The sequence below is a fragment of the Molothrus ater genome, chromosome 11 (genome assembly GCF_012460135.2).
Source record: "Molothrus ater isolate BHLD 08-10-18 breed brown headed cowbird chromosome 11, BPBGC_Mater_1.1, whole genome shotgun sequence".
Lineage (NCBI taxonomy): Eukaryota > Metazoa > Chordata > Aves > Passeriformes > Icteridae > Molothrus > Molothrus ater.
Genome location: NC_050488.2, coordinates 8995551 through 9018758, shown reverse-complemented (window position 1 = coordinate 9018758; position 23208 = coordinate 8995551). Strand labels below are relative to the sequence as shown.

At 43.4% G+C, this 23208-nt stretch overlaps 3 protein-coding genes across 3 annotated transcripts in view; 2 read left to right on the top strand and 1 right to left on the bottom strand.

Annotated features, from left to right (window-relative positions):
* Positions 1-1530: 1530 nt before the first annotated feature.
* ARF4 (ADP ribosylation factor 4) lies at positions 1531-12213 on the top strand. Its single transcript, XM_036391277.2, has 6 exons — positions 1531-1790; positions 7810-7890; positions 8378-8487; positions 9659-9730; positions 10246-10371; positions 11261-12213. Exons 1-6 carry the CDS (start codon positions 1724-1726, stop codon positions 11345-11347), a joined length of 543 nt encoding a protein of 180 aa, XP_036247170.1. The 5' UTR covers positions 1531-1723; the 3' UTR covers positions 11348-12213.
* Positions 12214-16426: 4213 nt separating this feature from the next.
* On the bottom strand, positions 16427-21149 carry PDE12 (phosphodiesterase 12). Its single transcript, XM_036391276.2, has 3 exons — positions 19883-21149; positions 18753-18831; positions 16427-18056 (listed from the first exon to the last, which is right to left on the bottom strand). The coding sequence occupies exons 1-3, from the start codon at positions 21128-21130 to the stop codon at positions 17614-17616; spliced, it is 1770 nt and encodes a 589-aa protein (XP_036247169.1). The 5' UTR covers positions 21131-21149; the 3' UTR covers positions 16427-17613.
* Positions 21150-21942: 793 nt separating this feature from the next.
* DNAH12 (dynein axonemal heavy chain 12) overlaps positions 21943-23208 on the top strand; it is a 59358-nt gene continuing 58092 nt past the window's right edge. The window contains exons 1-3 of the mRNA XM_036391275.1: positions 21943-22004; positions 22723-22886; positions 23098-23188. Coding sequence (XP_036247168.1) covers positions 22723-22886; positions 23098-23188 — 255 coding nt within the window. The 5' untranslated portion in view covers positions 21943-22004. The remainder of the gene's footprint in view (positions 22005-22722; positions 22887-23097; positions 23189-23208) is intronic.

Sequence of the window (23208 nt, the reverse complement as noted above, 5' to 3'; positions counted from 1 at the left end):
GTTTGCTTGGTTTTTCCCCCCTCCCCTGTGTAAGCAAAGCTGTTCAGCTTGAAAAGACTTCTGCTTGATGAAGCTGTACCCCTGAGCTGATCAGAAATGTGATGGAGTGGTGTTGTGGTTTGATTATGCATCATGGTTGGAATGAGACAGAGCTGCAGGATCCTCAGCAAAGCAAAGGGCAGGGCCTGGATTGTAAAGCAGGTGTTTGTTAGATTGTACTCAAAGAACTGAAATAGTGAAATGTATCTAGGAACAACCCAGATACACTAAGAATAGGCCAGCTTGGAGATTCAGAAAGTAACTATCCTCAAGCACAGGGAAGCTTCACTTTCCTAGCCCAAAAAAGAAGTGTAAATACTGAATGCTCTGAACAGAACATGGGTGAGTATTAGAAACCTACTTAGACTACTTAGATTACGGCTTCCTGATAGTTTTCATGGTTGGTCAGCATCATATTAATAGCTTGGGCACAAATTACATTTAAAGTATGATTGATTTCTTTTATTAAAATACAACTTTCCATCTTAATTTACACCAGGTTTTGGGTTCAAAAGAACATAATTTAGAATTAGAATAAGGTTTTCAACATGATACCTAAGAGCAGTTGTGGATGCCCCATCCCTGGAGGTGTGGGTTGGACAGGGCACTGAGTACCTCATCTAGTGGAAGGCGCTTCTCCGTGGCAGGGAGGTGGAATAAGATGATCCAACCCTTCCAACCCAAACCATTTTATGATTTTATGAGAAGAACAGCCTCAATTATCTGGCTTAGTAGCCAGATGTTAGGATCTGGTTCAGGACTATCGAAATATAAAGATAAGTAAGGATGTTTTTCTTTAGCAAAGGCTAAGTCAATCCCTGCTGTTCATAGAACGTTGCCCCTGGCTTGGCTCGGTTTTACTCTGCTCTTACGTGCCCGCGTCTGGCGCTCCCTGCCCGTGAACCGAGAGTGCTTCGGTGCCACCCCCGTGCTGCAGCTGGGGGCCTCTGGGGCGGGTCAGGGCGGGGTCCTGCTGGGCCCGAGATGCCTAAAAATTACTGTAGTAGTGGCGCTATATGTATATATATGTACAATTAATAATAGCCGTTTGTTTCGGTTTGGGTTTCTAAAGTTTGTGGGGAGTTGGTTTTGGTTTTTTCTTTAGTAAATGACCTTGTCATTGGGGTGCATTTGGAGCCTCTCCGAGGATCGGTTTCACCCATCTGTCTCTGCATGCTGGGAGCGGACCCTGTTGCCGTCCCCGCCCGGCGGCTCCGAGCGGAGCGTTACCGGGGCTGCCACCTGTCCGCCGGCCAGGGCGGGGCCGCCGCAACCGGCGTGCTCCGCGCGACCCGGAAGCTGCGTGGGGCTGGCGGGCGCGCCCGCCTACATCCCCCGTGGTGCCCCGCAGCGATGGCAAATGAGCGCGAGTCGCAGAGCTGCGCGGCGCATGCCGGGAGCCGTAGTCCCCGCCGCGCCGCGGCCGTGTGGCGGAGGGCGGTGCCGCGGCCGGGGGATGTGGCGAGCGTGACGTGATCGTGTCCGCGTTGGAGCCGGGGCGGCCGCGGCGAGCGTGACGTGGCAGAGACCGAGCGAGGTCCCCGGTCACAGAGCACCCGCCGCCGCTGCCGGGCTCGCCTCGCGTGCGGAGAGATCCGTGCGCGTACACCGGCCGGGCCGCGCTCCCTCCTGCCCTCCTTCCCTCAGCGCTCCCCCGCCGCCGCCCAGCGCCGCCGGAGCCGCCATGGGCCTCACCATCTCCTCGCTTTTCTCGCGCCTCTTCGGCAAGAAGCAGATGCGCATCCTTATGGGTGAGGGCCACCGCAGAGCCCGGACCGTCTGGGGCCGCGCAGCCGAGCCCCGCCGGAGGGGGGAGGGGAGGCCGCGGGACGGGCCGCGGGTCACGGCGGGGGAATCGCCCTGTCCCGGACTGCGGGGCGCGGACACCGCGCTCTGCCCGTCCCGTGGGCTGGGGGGGGGCGCTGGGAGAGCGGCGGGGAGCGGAGGGGGCGAGCATCGGGCTGTATTTGCCCTTCCTTTTCTCCCGCCGTGTGCCCGTTCCCCTCCCTGCCTCGCCCGCCGCTCCCCCGTCCCGCCGGTCCCGGCGAGGCCGAGCCCCGTTCCCGCACCTGGAACAAAGCTGGGATTGCGGCCGGGCAGGGCCGCTGTCCCTGGGCCGGGCGCCCAGCGAGCCCCGCGGCCCGGCCGTGCCCTCCTGCCCCGGCACTGCGGCTCCGCGAGCTGGATGTGACAAAGCCTGGTGTGTGCAACAGCAGGGGCGTGAGGACTGCCGTATAATGGCCGATTTTCGGCAGCTGTAGGGAGCTGTAGTTCTGTATCCTGGCTCTCGTGAAAGGGCGTTTCGGTACAGCCTCCGTGGGCATTAGTTTTGTGCCTCGTGTACGAACCGATAAAACCCTCTAGGCAGCTCTTGCCGTGCTTGCTTAGTTTTACTGTCTCCCCCGATAATGATTTATTTTTAATATCCATTTATTTTAAAATTATCTGTTCTCTTGATACGGACTGTGTAGGAGTTGAAGCCAGTGGCTCTTGAAGATTCTCACTTTCAGATTATAGTTCAAAAGGTCAAAGCCAGCACATACTGCATTGGTATTTCCTCCTCCGCTTCGAGTTCTTCCCTGCCTTCTTCCACCCACCTACCCACCCCTGTAAGCTTTATGTACAAACAGTTATTAGCCTCTAATTTTTTCTCAGATTCTGTTACTAAAGTGGATGGAATTTGGTTCATGGTCGTTGCCTGAAGTAGCTTGTCCTAAGGAACTGAATAAAGTGCTCATTTGGATATAGCCAGCAAGGGGAATGGGCTCTAACTGTGAAACTTCCTGGCACACACCCATCCTTAGTCCTGCCTGGATATGCACAGCAGACGCAGTAGTGCAGCTTTTAAAAATGATCATCTTTCAAGTTCTCCATATATTTTGTGATGGTAAAGTTTGTTATTGCTTACCCAGTAATTTTTATTGTATCTTAACTGTTTGAAATTAGAGACTCTCATCCATTTCAAAATAATCTGAGTCATTTTAGTCTTCAAGACAACTTAGTACATGTGTTGGTCTCAAGGAGGTGATTTGGTTGTCTCCCTAAGAGCCAGACTCTTCGTATGACTCTTAATGAATGAAGTCAAGTCTCCAAGTGAGCTTGATTGTAGGATATAGGATGAGACAGAGTCTGTGGTATTTGTAGTTCTGTTACTTTTCACAAAGTACTGAAAACAGGAAAGTGATGTCATGCAGATCTAAATTGTTTGCAGGGCTCTTCATTGGTAGGAAATCAGGTTGAATTTAGGTTAGAGATGGCTTTGGAAGGTGCATTTTCTAGCAGTTGGTTCAAATGAATTTATTTTTGTATTTATTCAACTTTTTTATTTTCAGGCCTTGTATTAAAATGCCGGGCTGGATCAGGGCACAGGACAGCACTGTATTTGTTAGGTATTATAGGAGAGTAGAACTCAGGGTGTGTTGTGGTGAGAGTCTGTTATAGGACATAAACTGGATGTTTAGAGCAGAATGTTACACTGAATATGAGCTAATTTGTCTATAACTGTAACACTAAAACTAATCTCTTCATAGCATTCTGCATCATCTATCAGCACTTTGAGCAGAGATGTTTGAATGAATACTGGGATAGAATTAAAACTTTTCCTTAAGGTTATAATGTTCAGTGTATGGTTTGAAAATGGGGCTCTACAAGGTCAGACATTTAAGTTTCCATATGTAGAATACCGATTAAGAAATAATTTTATGGGGTAAAGTAGTTAGGGGAAAAATACTGTGTGAGTTGATACCAACAGACAATTAATTTATAGTTATAACTTCCTTTTCACAGCTTTCCTCTGTTTCTGCAGATTGAAAACTAATTAGAATTAATTTAGCTCCTAAAACAGACTTTGTGTTATTGAGTTCTGCAGAATTTGAGTATTTCTCATCAGGGACCATTACCAACAGCACTCACTTGTTTTTTATGTTCTCAAATTCTGTTTATGATATGAAGTGTATATTGAATGTTATACTGTTACTGAAACTTTGGGGTTTTTTTTTAAATGTACTAGTTTAAGTAAGTATTTTTCAAAAATATTAAGTTACTATTTGAAAGAAATGCATGAAAAGAAGATTCACTCATTTTTTTTGTAAACAGGCATAACATGAGGGAAAAGAAAGGACTGTGGGATAGGGCTGAATGTCTGAAAGTCAGATTCAGCAACTGAGGCATCAAGAGTAGAAAGGCTGAGTCCTAACCCTCCATGTACCTGTCTGTGAAACTCTTCAGTGATGGGTTTTTGTCCTTGGGAGAAAAGATACCCATTCATTGTGCACCTTTCAGTATCATAATTGAGTGTTCTGTGTCTTGGTGTAATTGTGCAAGTGTTAACTGATATAGTAACTACTCAGGAGCTTCAAATACAAAGGTAATTATTAAATACATTGGGTGGAAAATGTCAGATTCTTTGGAAATTGTGTCACTGCAACAGATCATAATGATTTAGCTGGTTTTTTGTTTGGGCAGGTGTTGTTTTAGACAACTGTTGGTTTGCATGCTGTTGGCTTTCTGTAGTTTTTATGAAGTTTTGTGCTGTGATAACAGAGGCAGCTTGATATTCAGCCACCAGTGATGAGAGTAGGAAGTTGGTTAATGAAGGATGTGATGTGGTCAGGGATGATGTACCCAGGGACAAGTGAACTAGAAGCTTGAGATTTAGAAAAACAACTGACAGGCTGTGAATAAAACACTCTTCAAGAGGAGTAAAGGGCTTAGAACCACAGCTGCTTTCAGCAGCACCTGAAAGCATTGTAGATATTTTTCTCCAGCTAGAGGAAGAGGATGTTTGATTCAGTTTAAGGTGAATGGTTGCAAGTACAGGTCTGCATTTCCCATTTGTACTTCATTGTAATCTTGGTGCTTTGCAGTACAATTGCTTAACCTTACACCCCTCATTGAGAGTCTTACACCTTGGTCTTGACAATGGTCAGTCAGGCAGTAGAATCAGTGAAAATGTGGAATTGGGAATTTACTTAGTTTGGGGATTTAAGATGTGACTTTTAATCTTGGTGAAGTTTATGTTGTAGGAGTAGCTCATAGGTTTACATTTAGTGTTCCAGTGCAAATGTAAACCTGTTTATTCTTGGATTACTAAAAGCAGTAGTTACACTTCCTACCAGAAGATTAAATGTGATTTAATGCTCTGAAATTTTTTTAAATTACAGATTGGAGTAAGAAATATGAATGGAGGCTATGCTTTTTATGACTTGCTTCTTTAGACTTCATAACATTTGCAGTTTGGTCAAAAGAGGAGAGTTTTGCAAATAGGGTCACAGGGATTCGTGTAAGGTCCTTCCCTCAGTTAAGCTTCTGCCTCAAGTGTGAAATCAGAAGAAGAAAACACGTACCCATAACCCTGTAACTCAGCCTGCCTTGGTGCAAAGTCCAACAGCTTAACCAAGAGCTGTGGGTAAGAGTGGATTTAAGCAAAGTCTGGGCTTTGTGCTTGCACAGGCACTGCAGCCTTCTGCCAGCACCACTGAGGTGCACGAGGGTAGAGTGGGTAACTGGGGCAATATTTTTGTAATATGGCAAGTAGTTTAAAATTCTCTACTAGTTTCTAATTTCTTAACTCTGAGTCATGTCTTCAAATAGATCTTGATACCTTGTGTACATTCTTTGGAATGAGATTAGCTTTTTTCTTTGTCTTCATCTGTGTTGTTAGTGTAAACCTCAAATACACTCGAGCAGTTTGTATAGACAGTGGTATCTTTCTTACATTGGTAATTTTAACAGATCTTGTCAGTGTTTGTTATATTAATAACAGAGTAATTTTTTTGGTGGGGAGCAATAAGAGAAGAGTTTTGAGTTGTAGTTGTAACTCTAATTGGTTCACTGAATTATCTTATTATTATTTACTGGTAAAAAACCTATCATATCATTTACAGGCATTAAATGTACTTAAGAAGGTCTACATGTCCTACAACTGCTTTCTTGAGGTTGAGCTTTATGAAAGTAGTGTTGGGTTTCAAGCACTGTGCTGTTTAAAACATTGGTTTTCAGCATAGGTGCAGTATTTGAGCTTTCTGAAGTCAGCTTAGAGGGTTTTATAAAGTGACCTGACACTTAACTGGTGTGGGGAAAATTGTGGCATTTACAAGTTTCATGACTTGCAAGTTCTTGTGTAATTTCTGCTGCACTGTGACTTTTTATCACGTTTGTATGTGGTTTTGAAGGAGACCAACACTTAAACAATAGCAAACTCAAACCCCTTACATTTCATTTGGAGCAACTTTAGAGTCAAGGAACCTTGGTTTTGATGGTTGATTTCCACCCCACACCCTTTCTTTCATGCTGTCATGACATTAAGAATTAAAACAACTTTTTTTTTTTTTTTAGCATGCAGTGACATTACCAAAGAAGCTGCATTGGCATGTTTAATCTTATGCACACTATTAGACTATAGGACAATTATAGATAGGGGTTTTTAAATTAGTTTGCTGCAAGAGCAGTTTGTGTCTTGAGAAAAAGGAGGTTTTTCCAGTGTTTGGTTTCATTCTGAATGAGCAGGTAATTTTGAATCCCCCGTTTTTTGCAATGCTAAGGAAGCAGTTGTATTATTAATAGGCAAGTCACCAAACCACTTAAAGCTTAATAGATTGCAGTTGCAGAGTAGGAAGTGAACTCAGAGTGCTTAAGAATGTGTGTTATCCTTATAAAATGAGGATAGCCTTTGGTTTCTTGCAAAAGCATTAATTAACTCTTTTGATGGGAGATATTTTTGCTTGGGCAAATGTTACTGACAAAAGAGACATTTTGTGCTGTGGTGTTTAGTACCTGCTGTTTCTGGAGGTTCTTGTGTGTTAGGTATTGGGTTCTAATTGAAAGAATTCTATTTTGAGTTACATTTATGTGTTCCAAAATGCTTAACAATAAGCAGTTTCACAAACAGTTTTAGAAGACGACAGTGTATGCTTGCAGTATTGGTGATATGTCTAAAAAATGTCTTTTAGGCTTCATTTTATTTTATTTCTGAAGTGTCCCATATTTACCACATAGCTTACATTGGAAAACAGCAAGCTTAGGTTTTGTTTTAGAAACAGAACAGCAAATTTAAGTGCAGAAGGTCTCGGTAATGACCAACAGTCATTTTAGGAGGAGACTCCTAATGGAAGCATCCTAGTGGATCTCACTGTATGGAAATGATATTCTGATGAATACCTACAGCCCTTGTGGTAGATGTGGAGGGATGATGAGCACTACCTGCTGTTTGTGGTTTTTTCAGTGCTAAAGAAATGTTTTAGCAAAGGGAGGAGAGGCTGGAATAAGGGACAAGAAGTGTCTTTTGTGTGTAGTGCCAGCTTGGGTTGGTCCAGGAGTGCCTGTGAAGCTGAGCTTTGCAAGAGGTTGAGTAAGGGAGGCCTTCCCCAGCTTAGTGAAGTAACAAATGTGTGATCACTTAGAAACTGTGTGCTGCTTGCAGATTGTTGCCAGGCTTTTAAAATCTTCCTGATTTACACAGAAGAAACTTTCAACGTGAATGATAAAGCTTAATTAACACAAATACTAAGGAAGATTACTTGAAACTTGTGAGCCTGTAGGTCGTGAATGGAGGCATCTTATTGAGCTTGTTTTCTTCATGACTTGTTCTCTCTCTGCAGGGTAGAGGAGATGGGGAAGAACATACAGTAGTTTCTCAGAAATGAGTTAACAGTGTTTAAAAGCTGCTCTCAGTAAAAACCCCCTAATTCTCTGCATGTAAAATGGCATGCTTTTAAATCAGCAGGTTGTAGTTCAGTTTGTGAACTAAAGCAAGTTTTCTCTTCCTTCTAGTTGGTTTGGATGCTGCTGGTAAGACAACCATTCTTTACAAACTGAAACTAGGAGAAATTGTCACCACAATTCCCACTATTGGTAAGATCACCAGTTCTTGTATCTTTATTCTTGTTATTCTAAACCTGACAGCCTCTGAAGAGTGCAGGGATATGCTATCTTTGTAGTAGAAAAAGAATCAAGACAAACATGACTGTCTGGTAGTGCCATACCATAACTGTGTCAGACCAAAGAGACATCCAGACCAGAATCCAGCTACTCACCATGGCCAGTAGCAGATGCCCAGGAGGACAGGAACCAAATCAATAGCACCACTTCCCCCAAACACCATGAGCCTCACAGTTTGGCTGAAAGATTTGCTCAGCCACTTGGACTTGGATTTAAGTGATTCATGTTTTTTCTCCCTTCAATCCATCTTCTTCTTGATTTATCAGTTCAGTATTGATAAGCCATTTTATACATATTTGGGAAAAGTGCACCTTAGGAAGTATCTATGTTTAACATGGTCAGAATTATGTTTTAACACTAGAATTAACTATTTCTAATTACTGAACTCCTTCATTTTTAGGTTTTAATGTGGAGACGGTAGAATATAAAAACATTTGTTTCACAGTCTGGGATGTTGGTGGTCAAGATAAAATTAGACCTCTTTGGAGGCATTATTTCCAAAACACACAGGTAAGAGTGCTCAGATGGCAATAAAGACCTACTTTGTATAGCCTCGATGTGTTTTGTAGAGTACATATGGGAAGTTGTTTCCTTTCTTTCAGAAAGGCTCTGCACTACTTCCTGCAACTTCTGAGGGTACCCAGATTTTATTCTAGTTGAAGCTAGTTTGTTCCCCTGAAGGTTTCAAACCTAGTTGGGAGTGTAGCCTCTCAATGATCAAGTACTTTAGGATCTACCAGTGTTCTGTAATGTGCCAGAGCAACTGGTTTGTTGTGAGGAACTCTTAAAATATATGTTTTTATGTAAACATAAAATATGTAAAATTATGTAAAACTTAAAATATGTGTTTTTAGTAAGCTGAGCATCTAAAACATGGTAAAAGATCTTGTTACCAGTTGATTGAAAAGTGCTAGCTTCACAATGATGTGACTACCATCAGTTTTTGGGACATTAATGTGATACCTTTGGTTGACAAGTAGTGAGGTAAGTTGCTTATTAGTTTCAGAAAACTTCTGCAGTGAGTTTATTTTGGGGTTTTTTTGTTGAATATAGAATTGTTTCCATATTTGTGTGCAGCATGATGCATATGATTGGTGCACAAAAACATATAGAGGTCTGGATTGACAAAAGGGACCTTGCACCACCATACTGTTGTCAATAGAGCAATACTTACTTTCAGTTCCTTATTACTGTCCTGTTACTAAATACTCCTGAAAGATACTTCTCTTTCCTTGAAGAGAATGATAAAAGCAAGGTTTTCAGACTGAACAGTTAAGAGCAAATTGTGTAAGAGCACTTGAATAACAGAGATGCCATTAGAAGTACTGCTTGATACAGACTTTTTTAAACAAATTCAGGCATTACTTTAAGGGTGTGGGCTTTTTCAGGTAAATATGAGATGGTGAAGCACTTGTGATTTTCAATACAGTGAGTGAAAGGGGAGGGGGGGAAGAGTTAGTTTATGTCATTTTGCTGCATTTTTTCCCCCTAACTTTATTTTGAAGTTGAGACTTAGGTAGTTGTTCAGACACACCTCATGCATTGTTTAAACAGAAATTTCTGTTAAATTTGTTCCCTTTCTTAGGTAAGCAATCACAACATTCAATATGAGTATTTTGGTGGTTTAAGAATAGTGCTGCACATTTACACTTTTTTTTCAAATCTGCTTAACTTTCTATAGGGCCTCATTTTTGTGGTAGACAGCAATGACAGAGAGAGAATCCAGGAAGCAGCAGAAGAGCTGCAGAAAATGGTAAATATCAATATCTTCTGAGATACAATTGTTAGACTGACCTGTTCTATTTTTGCATGTTTGTCAGGTTCCCTAAGAGATTTAGGATTTTACAGTTTTAGGGAGTCTGTACAGTGCATATTGTATTCAGCTGGTAATTCTGGGTCGCATAGTGCACCAAGTTGTAATTTCCACTCTGTAGAGAACCAATAATGTGTCTGAACCTTTCATTCATGAAACCTTGATAGGAATGCAGCGGGAAAACAATTTTGGAAGAGCAGATTCGTGCTAGAAAATATTTCATCAATAAGGTGCCCATAAATTTAAACTTTTTAAATTGAAAGGTGACTTCCTTAATTGCAGGAGTTCTGTTGTATACTAGTTAAATTTCATTCAATACTTACTAGTGACTTCAGGAAGAAGAAAGAAAACGTTTACAACCCTTAAATCAGTATTTAGATTTTTTTAGTGTTTGTTGAAGTAACTGACTTACTTAACTGATGCAATTTAATAACATGGCCTGTTTTTTCTGTTAGCTCCAGGAGGATGAGCTGCGAGATGCAGTGCTGCTTCTGTTTGCAAACAAACAGGACCTGCCCAACGCCATGGCAATCAGTGAAATGACAGATAAACTAGGCCTTCAGTCTCTGCGTAACAGAACTGTAAGTGCTCAGCTTTCTCACTGCTCAACTCTTTTCTCCCTCTGTTCTTTATCATAAATGTAAAGTTCCTCTAAGGGAAAGGGTAGTTTTCACCTCTTTCTGTAGAAAGATGCACACACCTGCTGTTAAACTTCATAATGCATAATTCAGGTCCTTGTTCAAAATAAGTGATTTAGAAGTATAATCCAGTGTGTTCAGCTGTTAAAGGCGTTTTATTTCTCACTTTTTTCTGAAAACATACAAACACTTCAGTCTGTCATTGAAATGCAGACATCCAGCATTTCACGAAGTATGTGATGGGATTTCCTGTTTTCTCAGTCCTCTGGGAGAGCAAATGCATTCTGCATTCCCACCTCCAGGAGGAAATTACGTAGCTTCTAAAACATTCGATTTCCTCTGCTCAAGTTTTAGAGGCACAGGTTTGCTTCACATGAACCATCCCCCCTTTTGTAATCCAAGTGCCTGTGTTGGCACACTAAGATCCTGACCATAGAGGCTGTTTCAGAGGTCCATTCATGTAGATAATTCCACGTTCACTTCCCAAAGAGCAGTCTTTCAGAGACAAGAAGTGGTTTTCAGGATGTCAACCAAATACAAGTTCTGTATTTGTTTCTTGATGCCTTAAGCTATGTTGTAGCCTTTACTAAGCCAGCATTTGAATTTCTGGATAATGTCTGAATCTCCTCTACACTACATGTACTTCTCAAAATTTTTTAAATTCCATTTGTTCAATCTTGATTCTACATACAGCACAAAACAGCCTTTAAAGAACACTGGTATAACACACATACACACGATTCTAACAACACTAAAGAGTGTCACACACTGTCATAACTTAGCTTGCATTTTGTCAGTATTTAAATGGAATTTTTGTGTTCTACATTAACAGTGGTATGTCCAGGCTACCTGTGCTACGCAAGGAACTGGTCTGTATGAGGGACTTGACTGGCTGTCAAATGAACTCTCAAAACGCTAATTCCAACTGGATGACTCTTTCACCAGGGACATGTTTGATATAAGTGGTCTAGGCTTGTTACAACAAAATTAGTTTGCATCTTGGTTATTACAGTATCTGGAACTGATATTTGGGCAGGATATTACAGCGTTTCAACTTGTTTCGTTGCCAATTTATTGTTTACCGAGCTACATGTTGCAAAGGTAGCAATATGCTTGGGTAAAAATCTCCTTAACTTGGAAAAAGTGTATCTTCTGATTTTATTCCCCTTGTTAGCCTAAATGCCTGAATATAGTTATTGTGACATCTTTAAGATCTGTTTTGAATACTCTTTGAGCCCCAATAAATTAATGTTTTAATTTTTTTCTCCCTGCTACTCTTAGTTTACTGATGCCCTGTTTCATTCCTCAGACAGTCTGCTGATTTAAAAATGTAGCATTCCGTATGTATTTATTTCTCTCCCTTGCCAAAAAGATTTCCTAATTCTGCTTGTTCCAAGCCAAGGAAATGCTCTAAAACACTATACAAATCTACTGCACTGAGGAACATTTTATTAATCCTTGGGTTCTGTCAGCCCAACTTGCCTTTGTGTGAATTGGATTTGATGGGTAGAATAGTTCTGTGCTGGTTGCGAAGAGCTCATGTTGAGGTTGTTTTTAATATTCAGCAGATTGTCTTCCTTTATATTGTATCTTTTTTTTATGTTGCATGTTGCTTTTTGGTATCAGCCTGACTATTTTTGCCCAGTGTATAATAGTTCTGCTGAAGTTTTACTGTTTGTTGGTGAACATATCTTCATAAGGAAATTTTGGAAAATTCATCAAACTCAATGGATTCGTTTCTTCATAACCCACTTGGAATTATTCCTAATAAAATGATAAAATGTATAGTTCTGTGTATTCTCTTCTTGATTCCTGAAATAGTTGAATGCAAATTATCATTTATTCTTTCTCCATATAATGAACTTTCCTGCAGCTTGAATATGAGCACCAGTCTCAAATTTTCACTTGTTTGGAGCTGTGTAGAGTGGGACATGGAAGGGAGGCAACCAAGTTGTATACAGTGCAGTAGAGTAGCTGTCATTGGGGCTTACATAATTCTGTAATGTCTTTTGAAGTTGTAAATCTAAAATTCCTTTCAAGATGTCCAGATATGAAAATACTAACAGTTAAAAAATTGTAATAAAACAAATCTGAACTGCCTGAAAAGCATGCATGTCTGTTTCATAGTTTTATCTACATGTCAAAACCTACATGGGTCCCAGCAGGAGAGTCACACGTTCTGTTGGTGGCTAGCTGGGAATGCAACCTGAGCGCTTTTACAGGGATATAGCAAATATTATAATAATGCTGATAATCACCCCCCAAAAATCATCTCTACACAACTGCTGCTGGCTGTTTTCATATTTCTGTCCCCTTACACCTTTGTAGTTTAAAAGGCATAAATTAATATGTGTTTTGAGGCTGCTACTAATGGGTAGTTTAGAATCTATTTTTCTGTTGCCTGTCTGCTGTATAGAAGCAAATACTGTTCAACCCTCCCACTACAATGTGCTGTCCTATTGATTGTATGTCTTTAGGAACCCAAAGTATGATTCTGTTGCAGTTTCAGGCTAAGTGCTTCTCATTTTCCACCCAGGTCTGGTTACCCTTGCTACAAGAAATCCCAGTGACAAGGTCTGGTAAACTCAAGCTAGTTTTGGTTCAGAACACCTTCCTGGGCAGCTTCTGCTGTAAATGAGGTTTAAGTTCTTAAGAGGTGCTGTTACTGTGAGCACAGGTAAGCAGGGAGCATCCCAGAGTTTTTGAATACAGTCCTTAAATGTCTTCAATGTTTAATGGAAACCCAGGAGACAGTGTAAGGTGAGAAGGGTTTTGCCTGCACCTTTAATGAATTGCTAATCACTTATTAACCAAAGCTGATATACCCATCCATTTGATCAGTAGCTGCTGATGTGCACATTTCTAGCCATGCAGTTCCTTGAATTAAACCTTAGAAGATACACCTTGTTCAGAAGAGACAGCTTGTCTCTAATACAAGCTGGTTTTTGTTGTCCCAGTACATTAAAATAAACAATGCTTGTTACACAGTTAGAGGTACTCTTTAAATGAAACAGTAGATACTTAAATTAGGCCTATTACCATGAAGGAAACATTCTGCTTGGTAGAGATTTAATTATTTAAATGAGTAACTATTCAGGTTTAGGTGAGCTCTGAGCCACTATTCTTTTCAGTTGCAGCATCTATATACAAAGTTCATATTTCTGAGTCATCATGCTTGGGTTTTTGTATCAGTAGGTGTAATTCTACTATAAAATGAATAATTTCTCAAAGTCAGAAAGTAATGAAGATGTTGAGCCTCATTTAAGAGTGATGGAGTCTGCATGAGGGTTAAGGCTGCAGCTTGCACTGAAATACAGGAAGACAATGTTGGATATCAGTAACAATGTGTTCTTTAGAGGAAGATGAAATTCTCATGAACACCCAATTTTCTCAAGTCTGTTAAGAGTTTAGATACTAACATGGTTTGTAATTTCCCTATCAGAAGTCATGTACCTGAACTGAGCTGCTGTCCCTGAAGTTCAAAACCTTGAGCAGGAATGAGACTCCTAGAATGTGTTCCTCATTCTCTGTAGTGACAGGGAATCCTGAGTTCCAGTAGCTGGAATGTCTCTTTGTAGACATTACCTTCTATATGCAAACAAATGGCTAAGTTCTGCCGCACTGGGGTGTTAGTCAAGTAATATTTGTGTACAGGAAGCTTTATTTCAGTGTGTCAGATGGCCAGCTTAACTATAGAGAACAAAATACTGAAGAAAGAGTGGGTTTTCTTTTATTTGACCATGGTGACACAATTTATTTCTCGAATATTAAGCACATGCATGATTTTCATTTTTTTAATTGCTTACAAGAATAGCTCAGGTTGTGTAAAACATTGGTTTGGGGTTTGCTAGTAAAGAAAAATCAGAGCCCAACTTTTAGTCCCTTGTTAGTCTAAGAAATCCTTCTATAAAGGTCTGGACAAAGGTAATTTGAGTGCAATATTGATGAAACTTTGCACATCACCTTGTCCAGTACGTCTTTCCCACCCTTGTCAAAAATGGGGATTTAAGAAGCTACACTTCATATGCTGCCATTGGATTTGTGAATAAAGCTGAGCTGCCAAAACTGAAATGTTTAAGGCCTTTCCTCTTACTGGGTAGGAGTTGGAAGACTTGAAACAATTTTCCTTCTATGCCAAGAATATGAGAAACAAGGCAACCACACAATTAATTTGACATGTTGAAAGCTCTGATGCCTTAGCACACTGGCTATTTTTCCCCTTGGTTTTTTCATACCATTTTTCTCCTCTCTTTTCTTCATCCTTCTCTCAATCATATTTGGCATCCTTGCTTGCTTTATCATGATATATATAGGTGCTTTACTTAATGCTTGAATTGTACTTTTCAAAAATAGCAATGATACAAGAGTTGTGCAAGAATTCAAGTACTGTCACAGGAGGATAAGAGACCTCTTTGTCTGGAACAGATATGGTTAGGGGAAAGAACAATAGGAGTTTCAAGTTGCCAGACCAGTCTGAAGGATCTGGCAGAACTTGGTTGATTTTGTACATATCAAATACACAGGTAAACATTTCACAATGCCCAGAGCCTAAAAATGAGCCAAGTGTGCTCTCTTCAGAAGGTCAGTGTTTTGAGTGCTCTTAGTTCTGTAATATTCTTGTGAGTGATGAGTTTGTCCACAGCAGGAGCCACTGTGGAAGAAGAAACAACTCTCTCCTGAGACAACAGACAGGTAGGAGGCAGCACTGTCTCTAAGTTTAATGAATCAGAGATGGGAAATTCAAGTAGAAGGCAAATAGATTTTCCTTTTTCCTTAACAGGTGGTCTGGGAAAGTAGAGTAACAAAAAATCCCATCCACATTTACAAAGATGCAAAGAAAATCCTACCCGGTTTTTTGTTGTGAAGGCCATGGAACTTTCCAATTGCTGGATGAGGAACAAGTACAGGTGGGTTTAGGTTTATGAAATAAAATGGAGACAAGTTGAATGGGACTTTTACAAATGTGGGTTCTGGATGTGATTTAGAGAGGAAGAATTAATTGCTGGGCAAGGTCCAGAGGTGTAGGGAGAGCCAAAATGGGAGTTAAAAATCAAGGTAAGTGCAGTAGGAAGCACCATCTGTTACCTTACACAGATGTAAATAGAGCTTGGGAGCCTGGGGGCTCTGGGCCAAAGGTATACCTAAGGGTTCTTTTCCCCAAAAAACTCAGGTTTTTTGAACTGTGCCTTTCCTAATCTAGACCCTAGTGCTGCATTCTCATTCTTGACATGTGGCAGGTTCCTGACACATTGCTGCTAGTGGCAGTCAGCCCCTGCTCCTGCAGTTTCCTAATTGGAGGATACTGGGTCTGGAGATTCCCCAGCATCAGCTCACAGGACTGACTTTCTCCTAAACATAGTAAAGGATTATCTACCATGTGCAAGGGCCTGTTCCAGTGCTGTGTTTGTCCTCACCACTTGCTTCCTGCAGATTCCAGCTTCCCTTTGCACTCCCTCTCCCTGGTCTGCAGGGAGGCAGAGGCAGCAGCCCAAGTGCCAGCAGAGCAAGCAGGGAGGGAGCTGCTGTTTCTGGGAAGGGAGGCAGAGCACCAGGCACGTCTGTTCTCTGAGCAGCTCCATCTTCTGGTTCCAGGGACAAGTTACAAGTTTTAATGTTCTAGGCTAGGAAAATACAAAGTAACCCAGTTGTAATGGATTGGTAATTAAAAATGAGGACAAGAATGTTCCGTTGAGTTACAAGGGGAGCTCAGTTGGCCCATGTAAGTAACACAATCTCACTTCCATCACCCTTCACAGCACTGCAATTACTATGGCAAGAGACAGCACCAGCAACCCTCAGAAATATCTCACCTGAAAGTGACTTCCTGGTTTGAGTAGTGTTTAAACAGTTGAGTGAATCCCAGCTACAGAGCACCAGAATGTAGGGGAGGTGAGCAGGTGTGCAGTAGAGTACACAGCTTTTATCAACCCAGGCAGACTTGTTTTGCCATGGAAGACACCAGTAACTAGGAAAAAAACCCAAACTGACAACAGTGACAGACAATTGATAAAGGGAGTTTTATTACGGTGAAAGAGGAAGATCTAGTGAATGGTTTCCAAATGCTTTTTGTTTTCCATGGATGAATGATGCAGGGCAAGAACCTTGTTAAATGACTGGCAAGAACCTTGTTAAATGACTGAACCCACTCCAACACATTCTGTGAAGGTATGGATAAAATACACTTCCCTGCATCCTACAAAATAGGGCAAACGAGGCTATTTCTAGAAAGAAAAAACGCATGGAAAAACACTACAAATTCAGGTTGTCTTTGTATGCAAGAGAAAAACAAAATATAACCATTGTGATAAAGGTTTGCAAGTCACTTGTGTTTCTTTGTAAAGATTTAGGCACAGATAACTAATGCACCACATTGTTCTGTATCTCTCCCCACCTGAAAACAGATGATACTGATAAAAAGCTCTCTCCCATCCAAAGCTGGTTGTCCTAAACTCCAGTGTCTTATTGTTGATGACTCAAACCAGAAGGAACATATGTTCAAAGTAGATGCTGTTTCTTCATGTAGTCCAATTTCACAAGGTGTTAACATTATCCTCATTACCCATGTTATGTGGGCAGACAAATTGCTTCCAAATCAATTACAGCCTTGAATTTAATATGGTTGATTTTTGACAAGGTCTACTCACTGATAATTAAGAACATCATTTCAGAAGTTGGTAGGTACAAGTACATTGTTCATGCAACTTACTAGAAGTTGTGCCACAGGAATGGTAAGTGAACAAGACAATTTATGAACTTAACTTACAGTTGTATTAATCAAAGTGGAGTCAACTAAATCCATTTGCGTTTCGGTTCTGTGTTTATTTCTGAATTAAACAGGGTTCAATTTGTAGGCTGTCTTACAAATCAGATTAAATTCTTTTTTTTAAACAAAATAATTCTTAATGCTTTAAAAACACTAAAAATGTATATGATAATCCAATTCTCAAAACCCTGTCTTCAATGTATTTTTTCCATTAGCATATAGAAAAGGGGGAAATTGTCATGCAAATATTCTGAACAGTGTGACAATACTCAGTAGAGCCATTAAACACATGAACTCTTCATTAATCATTTTGGCTTTCCTTTTAGTAGCCTACAAGTCAGGGTCTAACCTCAGTTGCCCAGCAGTACATTAAATTAAATTTCTTGTTTAAAAACCCCCAAAAGCACCATGCCAGAGCTACTCTATTTCCACTTCAAGTCACAAATTAGTGCTATATGATCAGAAGGATGTGAAACACTTGGCAAAGCCTGGTGGGTTGTTATTTCTTCATGACTTGGCAATGGAATAACTTGTTCCACCTCTAGAGCGTTTCTGTCAATGAAAATGTAGTCCAGACATCCATGAAACCCACCAACATAGTTTGTATAAGCAGGTTCTCCACAAGCACTTAGCAGTTTGAAAGGATGGCTGAGAGACATACTGCACCTTTCTTCCTCCCCATTTGAGACCCAGTCTTCATGATCTTCAGCAATGCCACCGCTGCTGATAAAACTGTAAGCTCCTGAGGAGGGTGTGCTATTAAAATCTCCACAGAATATGACTGGGATCCTGGGATACAAGTCACAGGCTACGTGCTGGATGTGAGACATGGCCACAGCAATCTGGATCAGACGGATGTTCCCTCCTAAGGACATAAAAAAGTATTATTTCAAATAATGCAGAACAGCACTGGAGGTGCTCACTGGGTTGCTCATTTAAGCATATATAGTAGCTCTGAAACAGCAATCCTGAATTTTAGAATAGTTTTCATGAATTAAGAAGCCTTTCAAGTTTGTGACTATAAATATTTTTGAGTAACAATTTCACCTTAAACTTGCCCATGCAAGAACTCTGAAGCTTTAACACCCATATGCAGCAGTTTTCCATTTCATGGCAACCATCCTAATAATATTCCCAAAAATGCACAGAGCCAAAAGAAAACTAACTGAGAACAATCTCTCCTAACAGCTTCTGGAGCCCAATCTGGTTGCCCCTCCTGGCAGTACTCTGGGAGAGCTCCATGTTCAACAGGTCTAGGAAGCCATAAGCACACACATAGTTCTATTTTATGGTCTGCTTCTTGGGCGAATTCTGTGTGATGTGGCTTGCCTTGCTTTCAGCTGGATTCTATTGACTCCTAGGCACACTAAAAAAATAAATATATAAACAGACCTAGGAATCTGGCTTGATTCCATCTAGATAAGAAGTGAGGCAGGAAACCCTCAGTTCCAGAAGAAAAGGCTATAGCTGCAAAAGAATGGTGGGAAATCTATTCTCCCAAGAAAGAGCAAGAACCTTTCCAAACCCAGTTATCCTACATGCAGGAATGTGCCAAAATTACCTTTGGGGTGCCAGTATAGGTGGGTATTTGCTACACAAAGCTTCCTGGAAGGATCAGTTGTAGACTGAAGAACTGAAACCTTTAAGAGAGAAAATAGTCTTTGTTAAGTCTTAAATAGAGAGGTTATATATTTTAAAATGCACTAGTCAGTTTATGCCCCTGTGGCAATCCAGTTCCAAGAATCTGATGCTTATAACCAATAAACTCAATTTAGGAGCTGTACTTTTCAATAGTCTTCTATGTAAGATCTGGGTATCAGCCAAAATATTCTCACTACATCATTTAACAAACATTCTTTTGACTCTGTCTGGTTTGACCATATTTTTTCATAAGTTACAGTTCAGGCTGTACCATTCTGAATACTTATGTATTCATTCTCTGCAACAGAACTGGTGCTAAATCTCCATTTTCAGCAAGCAAATGTAGCATTCCATAATTGTTAAACTGAACAAAATTTGAGGTGATTTCAGTTATCAAAGAGGTGATTTCAGTTATCAAAGAAATCCCATTAGTCCTACTCAGTCCATGAGCAGGAAACTTTTACTGGTGTTTCTGCAGCTCCTGACACAGCCTTTTATCTTACACACTTGTACTTGCACAACAGCTCTGTGGGCAGAGCCTCTGGTATCAGGAAGCTCACACACCTGTCCAACCTTATTTGTCTCCCTCCTGTCACTTGCTAAAGAGGCATTATAAAGCATACTCAACTAACTTAAAATTTATTTATAAGATCTAAGTTTTATAAAGAATATTCTGACATATAAGAGTAAGTAATGAAACACTGGCTGCCAATACCACCAGCCAGGAATCACTACCTGGCCCAGAATCTCAACAGCTGTCTTCATTTTAAAGCAAAATAATATTGCCTTTTTTTACCAAATTTTGGTAATTCCATATATGCAGTTCAGTAAGATCTCAATGTTTTATTTTTGTTCCTAAGTGGATCTTCTCCTCTATTCATTACCCCAGCTAATAGAGAACAAAGTTCCATGTTTCAAACTCTTAATCCCTCATCTCCCTTCGACTGCCTGAGGCTCAACGCTGGCCCTGCTGCACCTGGAGACAGTGGGAGGAGAAGAAAGGGGGGAAAAAAAGAAGGGAAAGAGAAGAAAGCATGTCAAAGCTAGTACCTGCAGCACAGAGGACCTCTGCAGCACCTTCTCCTGCACCAGGGGGTACTTGGCCAGCTGCTCACACAGCTCCTTGTGCAGCGGCTCTGAGACCAGGGCTTCGCTGAAAGCGATATCGTGCTGGCTGAGGAGGCTGAACTTGTCCCTGCGATAGAAAGTGGCCAGGCCTTCGTGCTGCTTCTCCTTAATCTTGAACAGCCCCTCCAGTCCAAAAGCATCTAACGCCGGGGCCAAGCTGTCCACGAAGACAGATTTATCCACCTCTTGCAAGCAGATGAGGTCGGCGCTGTACCCCGCCAGCTCCTTCTTGAGCAGGTTCTGGCGGTAGTCGATCTCCAGGGCGTAGGGAGCGCAGTAGGGGTAGAGCACGGTGCGGGAGAACTCCGTCTGCGCGTACGTGTCGGCCAGGATGTTGTAGGAGACGGCGCGGACGGAGCCGTGGCCGCAAACCTTCTTGGTGTAGAGGTGCCGGGCGTCGAAGGTGCAGGCGCCGGGCCCGGCCTCCACGGGGCTGCTGCTTTCCACCTCGAGGGCCGGGCCGTAGCGCTGCTCCCCGTCCCCGGGCGTGCAGCGCAGCTTCAGCCGCAGCCCCACCAGCGCGTTGGACGGCGTGAACACGCGCTCGGCCGCCGCCGTCTCCACCCAGGCCTCCCCAGCCGCCTCCCCGCCGCCCGCGGGGCGCTGCTCGCGGAACCAGCGGAACAGGCAGTGCTGCGGCACGGCGAACTCGGCGCTCACCTTGGGGCACACGGGGAAGCCGGCGAGGAGCGAGCGCGGCAGGCGGAGCTCGGTGAGCGCGGGCGGGTTGCGCTCCACGCGGTACCGCGCGTCCCCGATGTGCAGCACGGCGCCGTCCTGCCAGGCAGCTGCGTTCGGCACCTCCTCCGCCACCGCCGCGCCGTCGCGGGAGAACAGCCGCACGGCCGGCACGGCCGGCACCGCCGCCTCGCCCTCCGCGCCGCCCTCCGCCCGCGCCTTCTTGCTCTTCTTGCCCGCCTTGCCGTAGCCCTTAGCGGCGTTGGTGGCGATGCGCGCCAGTGCCCGCCCCAGCGGCTCCGCCTGGTCGCGCTGCATGTGCCGAGCACTGCCGTCGGGCAGCACGAACCGCAGGCTCAGCTTGGGCTCGGACGGCACGCAGCGCACCACGGCGCGCTCCATGGCGGCCGGCGGGCGGCCGCCACCGCCGTGCGGGGATGCGGCGGGGGAGCCGCGGAGGCTCCGGAGGGCGGAGCGGAGCCGACGCCACATGGACCCGGCGCCGCTGCGGCTTCCGCGGGGCGCGGCCGGAACCGCGGGGCGGGGCTGTCGCTGCCGTCACCGCGCGCGACGGGGCCGGAGCAACGGGCGGGGCGGGGCTGCAGCTGCCGTCAGCGCGCGGGGCAAGGGGCGGGGCCGCGTGGGAGGCGGGAAGGGGGCGGGCTCGCGCTGCCAGCCGTGAGGCAGCGCCCCCTGCTGGTGCCCCGTGCCCCGCTCCGGGCCATGCTCTCGCTCCCGCGCCCGCAGCCCGCGCCCCGCCGTTAACCGGCCGGCACGGCGGGAGTCTGGCCGACCGGAGAACCAGCGGGTTCTGCTCCCTCAGCAGCGAAACCCCCTCTGCTCGGCGCAGCTTCCTGGCCAACAGATGTTCGAGGCGTGGGCGGGTCTCCCTCATAACGCCCCGATACTAATTGCTTGTTGATAAATCCTTTAACTCAAGAGTTTGGGTTTGTGTTCTGTTCGTGAGAAAACATTTCATGTCTGGGTTGAGACCTCACGCTGAATAGTGCCCTGGCAGTGAGAGCCACACCAGGCAGGTGTCCAGGACTTTGGAAAACAGATATAAAATCCCCCCGCCCTGCTCCCTCAGACTGCGTGTGGAGCTCTGCCTACACAGACACAAAATTAGGATTTTAAAGCCTCTTTTGCCAAGTGTGGGCAGGTGGGTAGCAAATGTGTAGAGTTCCTTAAAATTTCCATTTATAGTTGTACAAAAAGGAAAAGGTTAGCAACAGCCACCTGATGCTTGAGGGTATTATTATATTTCTAATTTCTCAAGCATTTTTGCTGTGATCTGCTTGGTGCAGGCAGAGCCTGGAGCAGAGGGACTTTCTGACTCGCTCTGTGCAAGAGCGGGACGGTCAAGGTAAGGTTTTTCCAAGTTTCTTTTTCTTTTTTTCCTCTCATCACGAGACGCACTGATCTCGGCCAGGGAGAGCCCCGAGCGCCCCTCACGGCCCGGGCCCCGCCCTCGGCTCCGCGGTAACCGCGCTGTTGTCCCGAGCGGGACCGCGGCGCCGGGAGAGGTGAGGGCGGCGGGGCTGAGGGAGCGCCGGGAAAAGGCCGTGTCCCGGCCGGCCGTGGTTGAGTCCTTTGTGTCCTTTGGTGCATCCACCATCCCCGGTTTGGTGCGGTTTTAGGATATACCACTGATTTAGGAGGTAGTTTTGTCTTCTGCTCCCCTGTGGGAAGCTGTTGAAAAGCAGTGGTGAGTTTCTGCATCGTGTTTCCAGGGGAACCCGACCATCAGTCTTTGGAATAGCCCCGCTCAGACGATTAAGCCGCCATAGAAGAGTGATCTTTTAGTTGAAATTTGTTGGAGTCTTTCTTTCTTCCTTTCTTCCTTTCTCTTTTTTTTTTCCTTCTTATGACAGGCTCTGTATGTACACACTTTCTCTTGAACTTTGCCATTTTACCATATAAACTGTTGTTCTGTTTTTTGAAACAATTCATACCTAAACTGTGGAGATCCCTGAGGTGACCTCATTTTATGCCTTACATACATTCAACTTAATAGAAGCATGTGTTAAACTCCTTTCTGGACAGGATTGTGTTCTAGAATTTTGGTTTTGTTATGGTTTTAGATGGAGCACTCAGATGAAGCAACTTCCAGTAAACGGACTTTGAGAACTTTGTTTCGTCCCCCTGCTTTACCTCCACCAGTCGTATCTGAAGAGTCACCATCACAGAAGAAACTGTTGGCATACCACAAAGGCAAGGAGGAGCAAAAGATCATTAATCAGATACTGTGAGTTTCATGTAATTCAAGACATTGAAATTCAAGTGAAAGAGACATTACACATTTGATATTTGACAAATAACAGTGTTTGTTTCATATAATTATAGTGAGATTTAGTGATCAAGATGAAAAAATAGGTTGCAGTGATTAAAGTGCTAGCATTGTTTTCGTTGTATTATTTGTAGTTTTTCTGCACTTCTGATGCTGTGGTTTACTTTAGAATTGATCGAGCTCTTGAAGTCTCTTACATTGACATGGATGAAAGAGAGGAGAGAGATGCTGCACCTCCTATCACAGAACTGCCTTCTACTGTGAGAAAGTATTTCTTTAT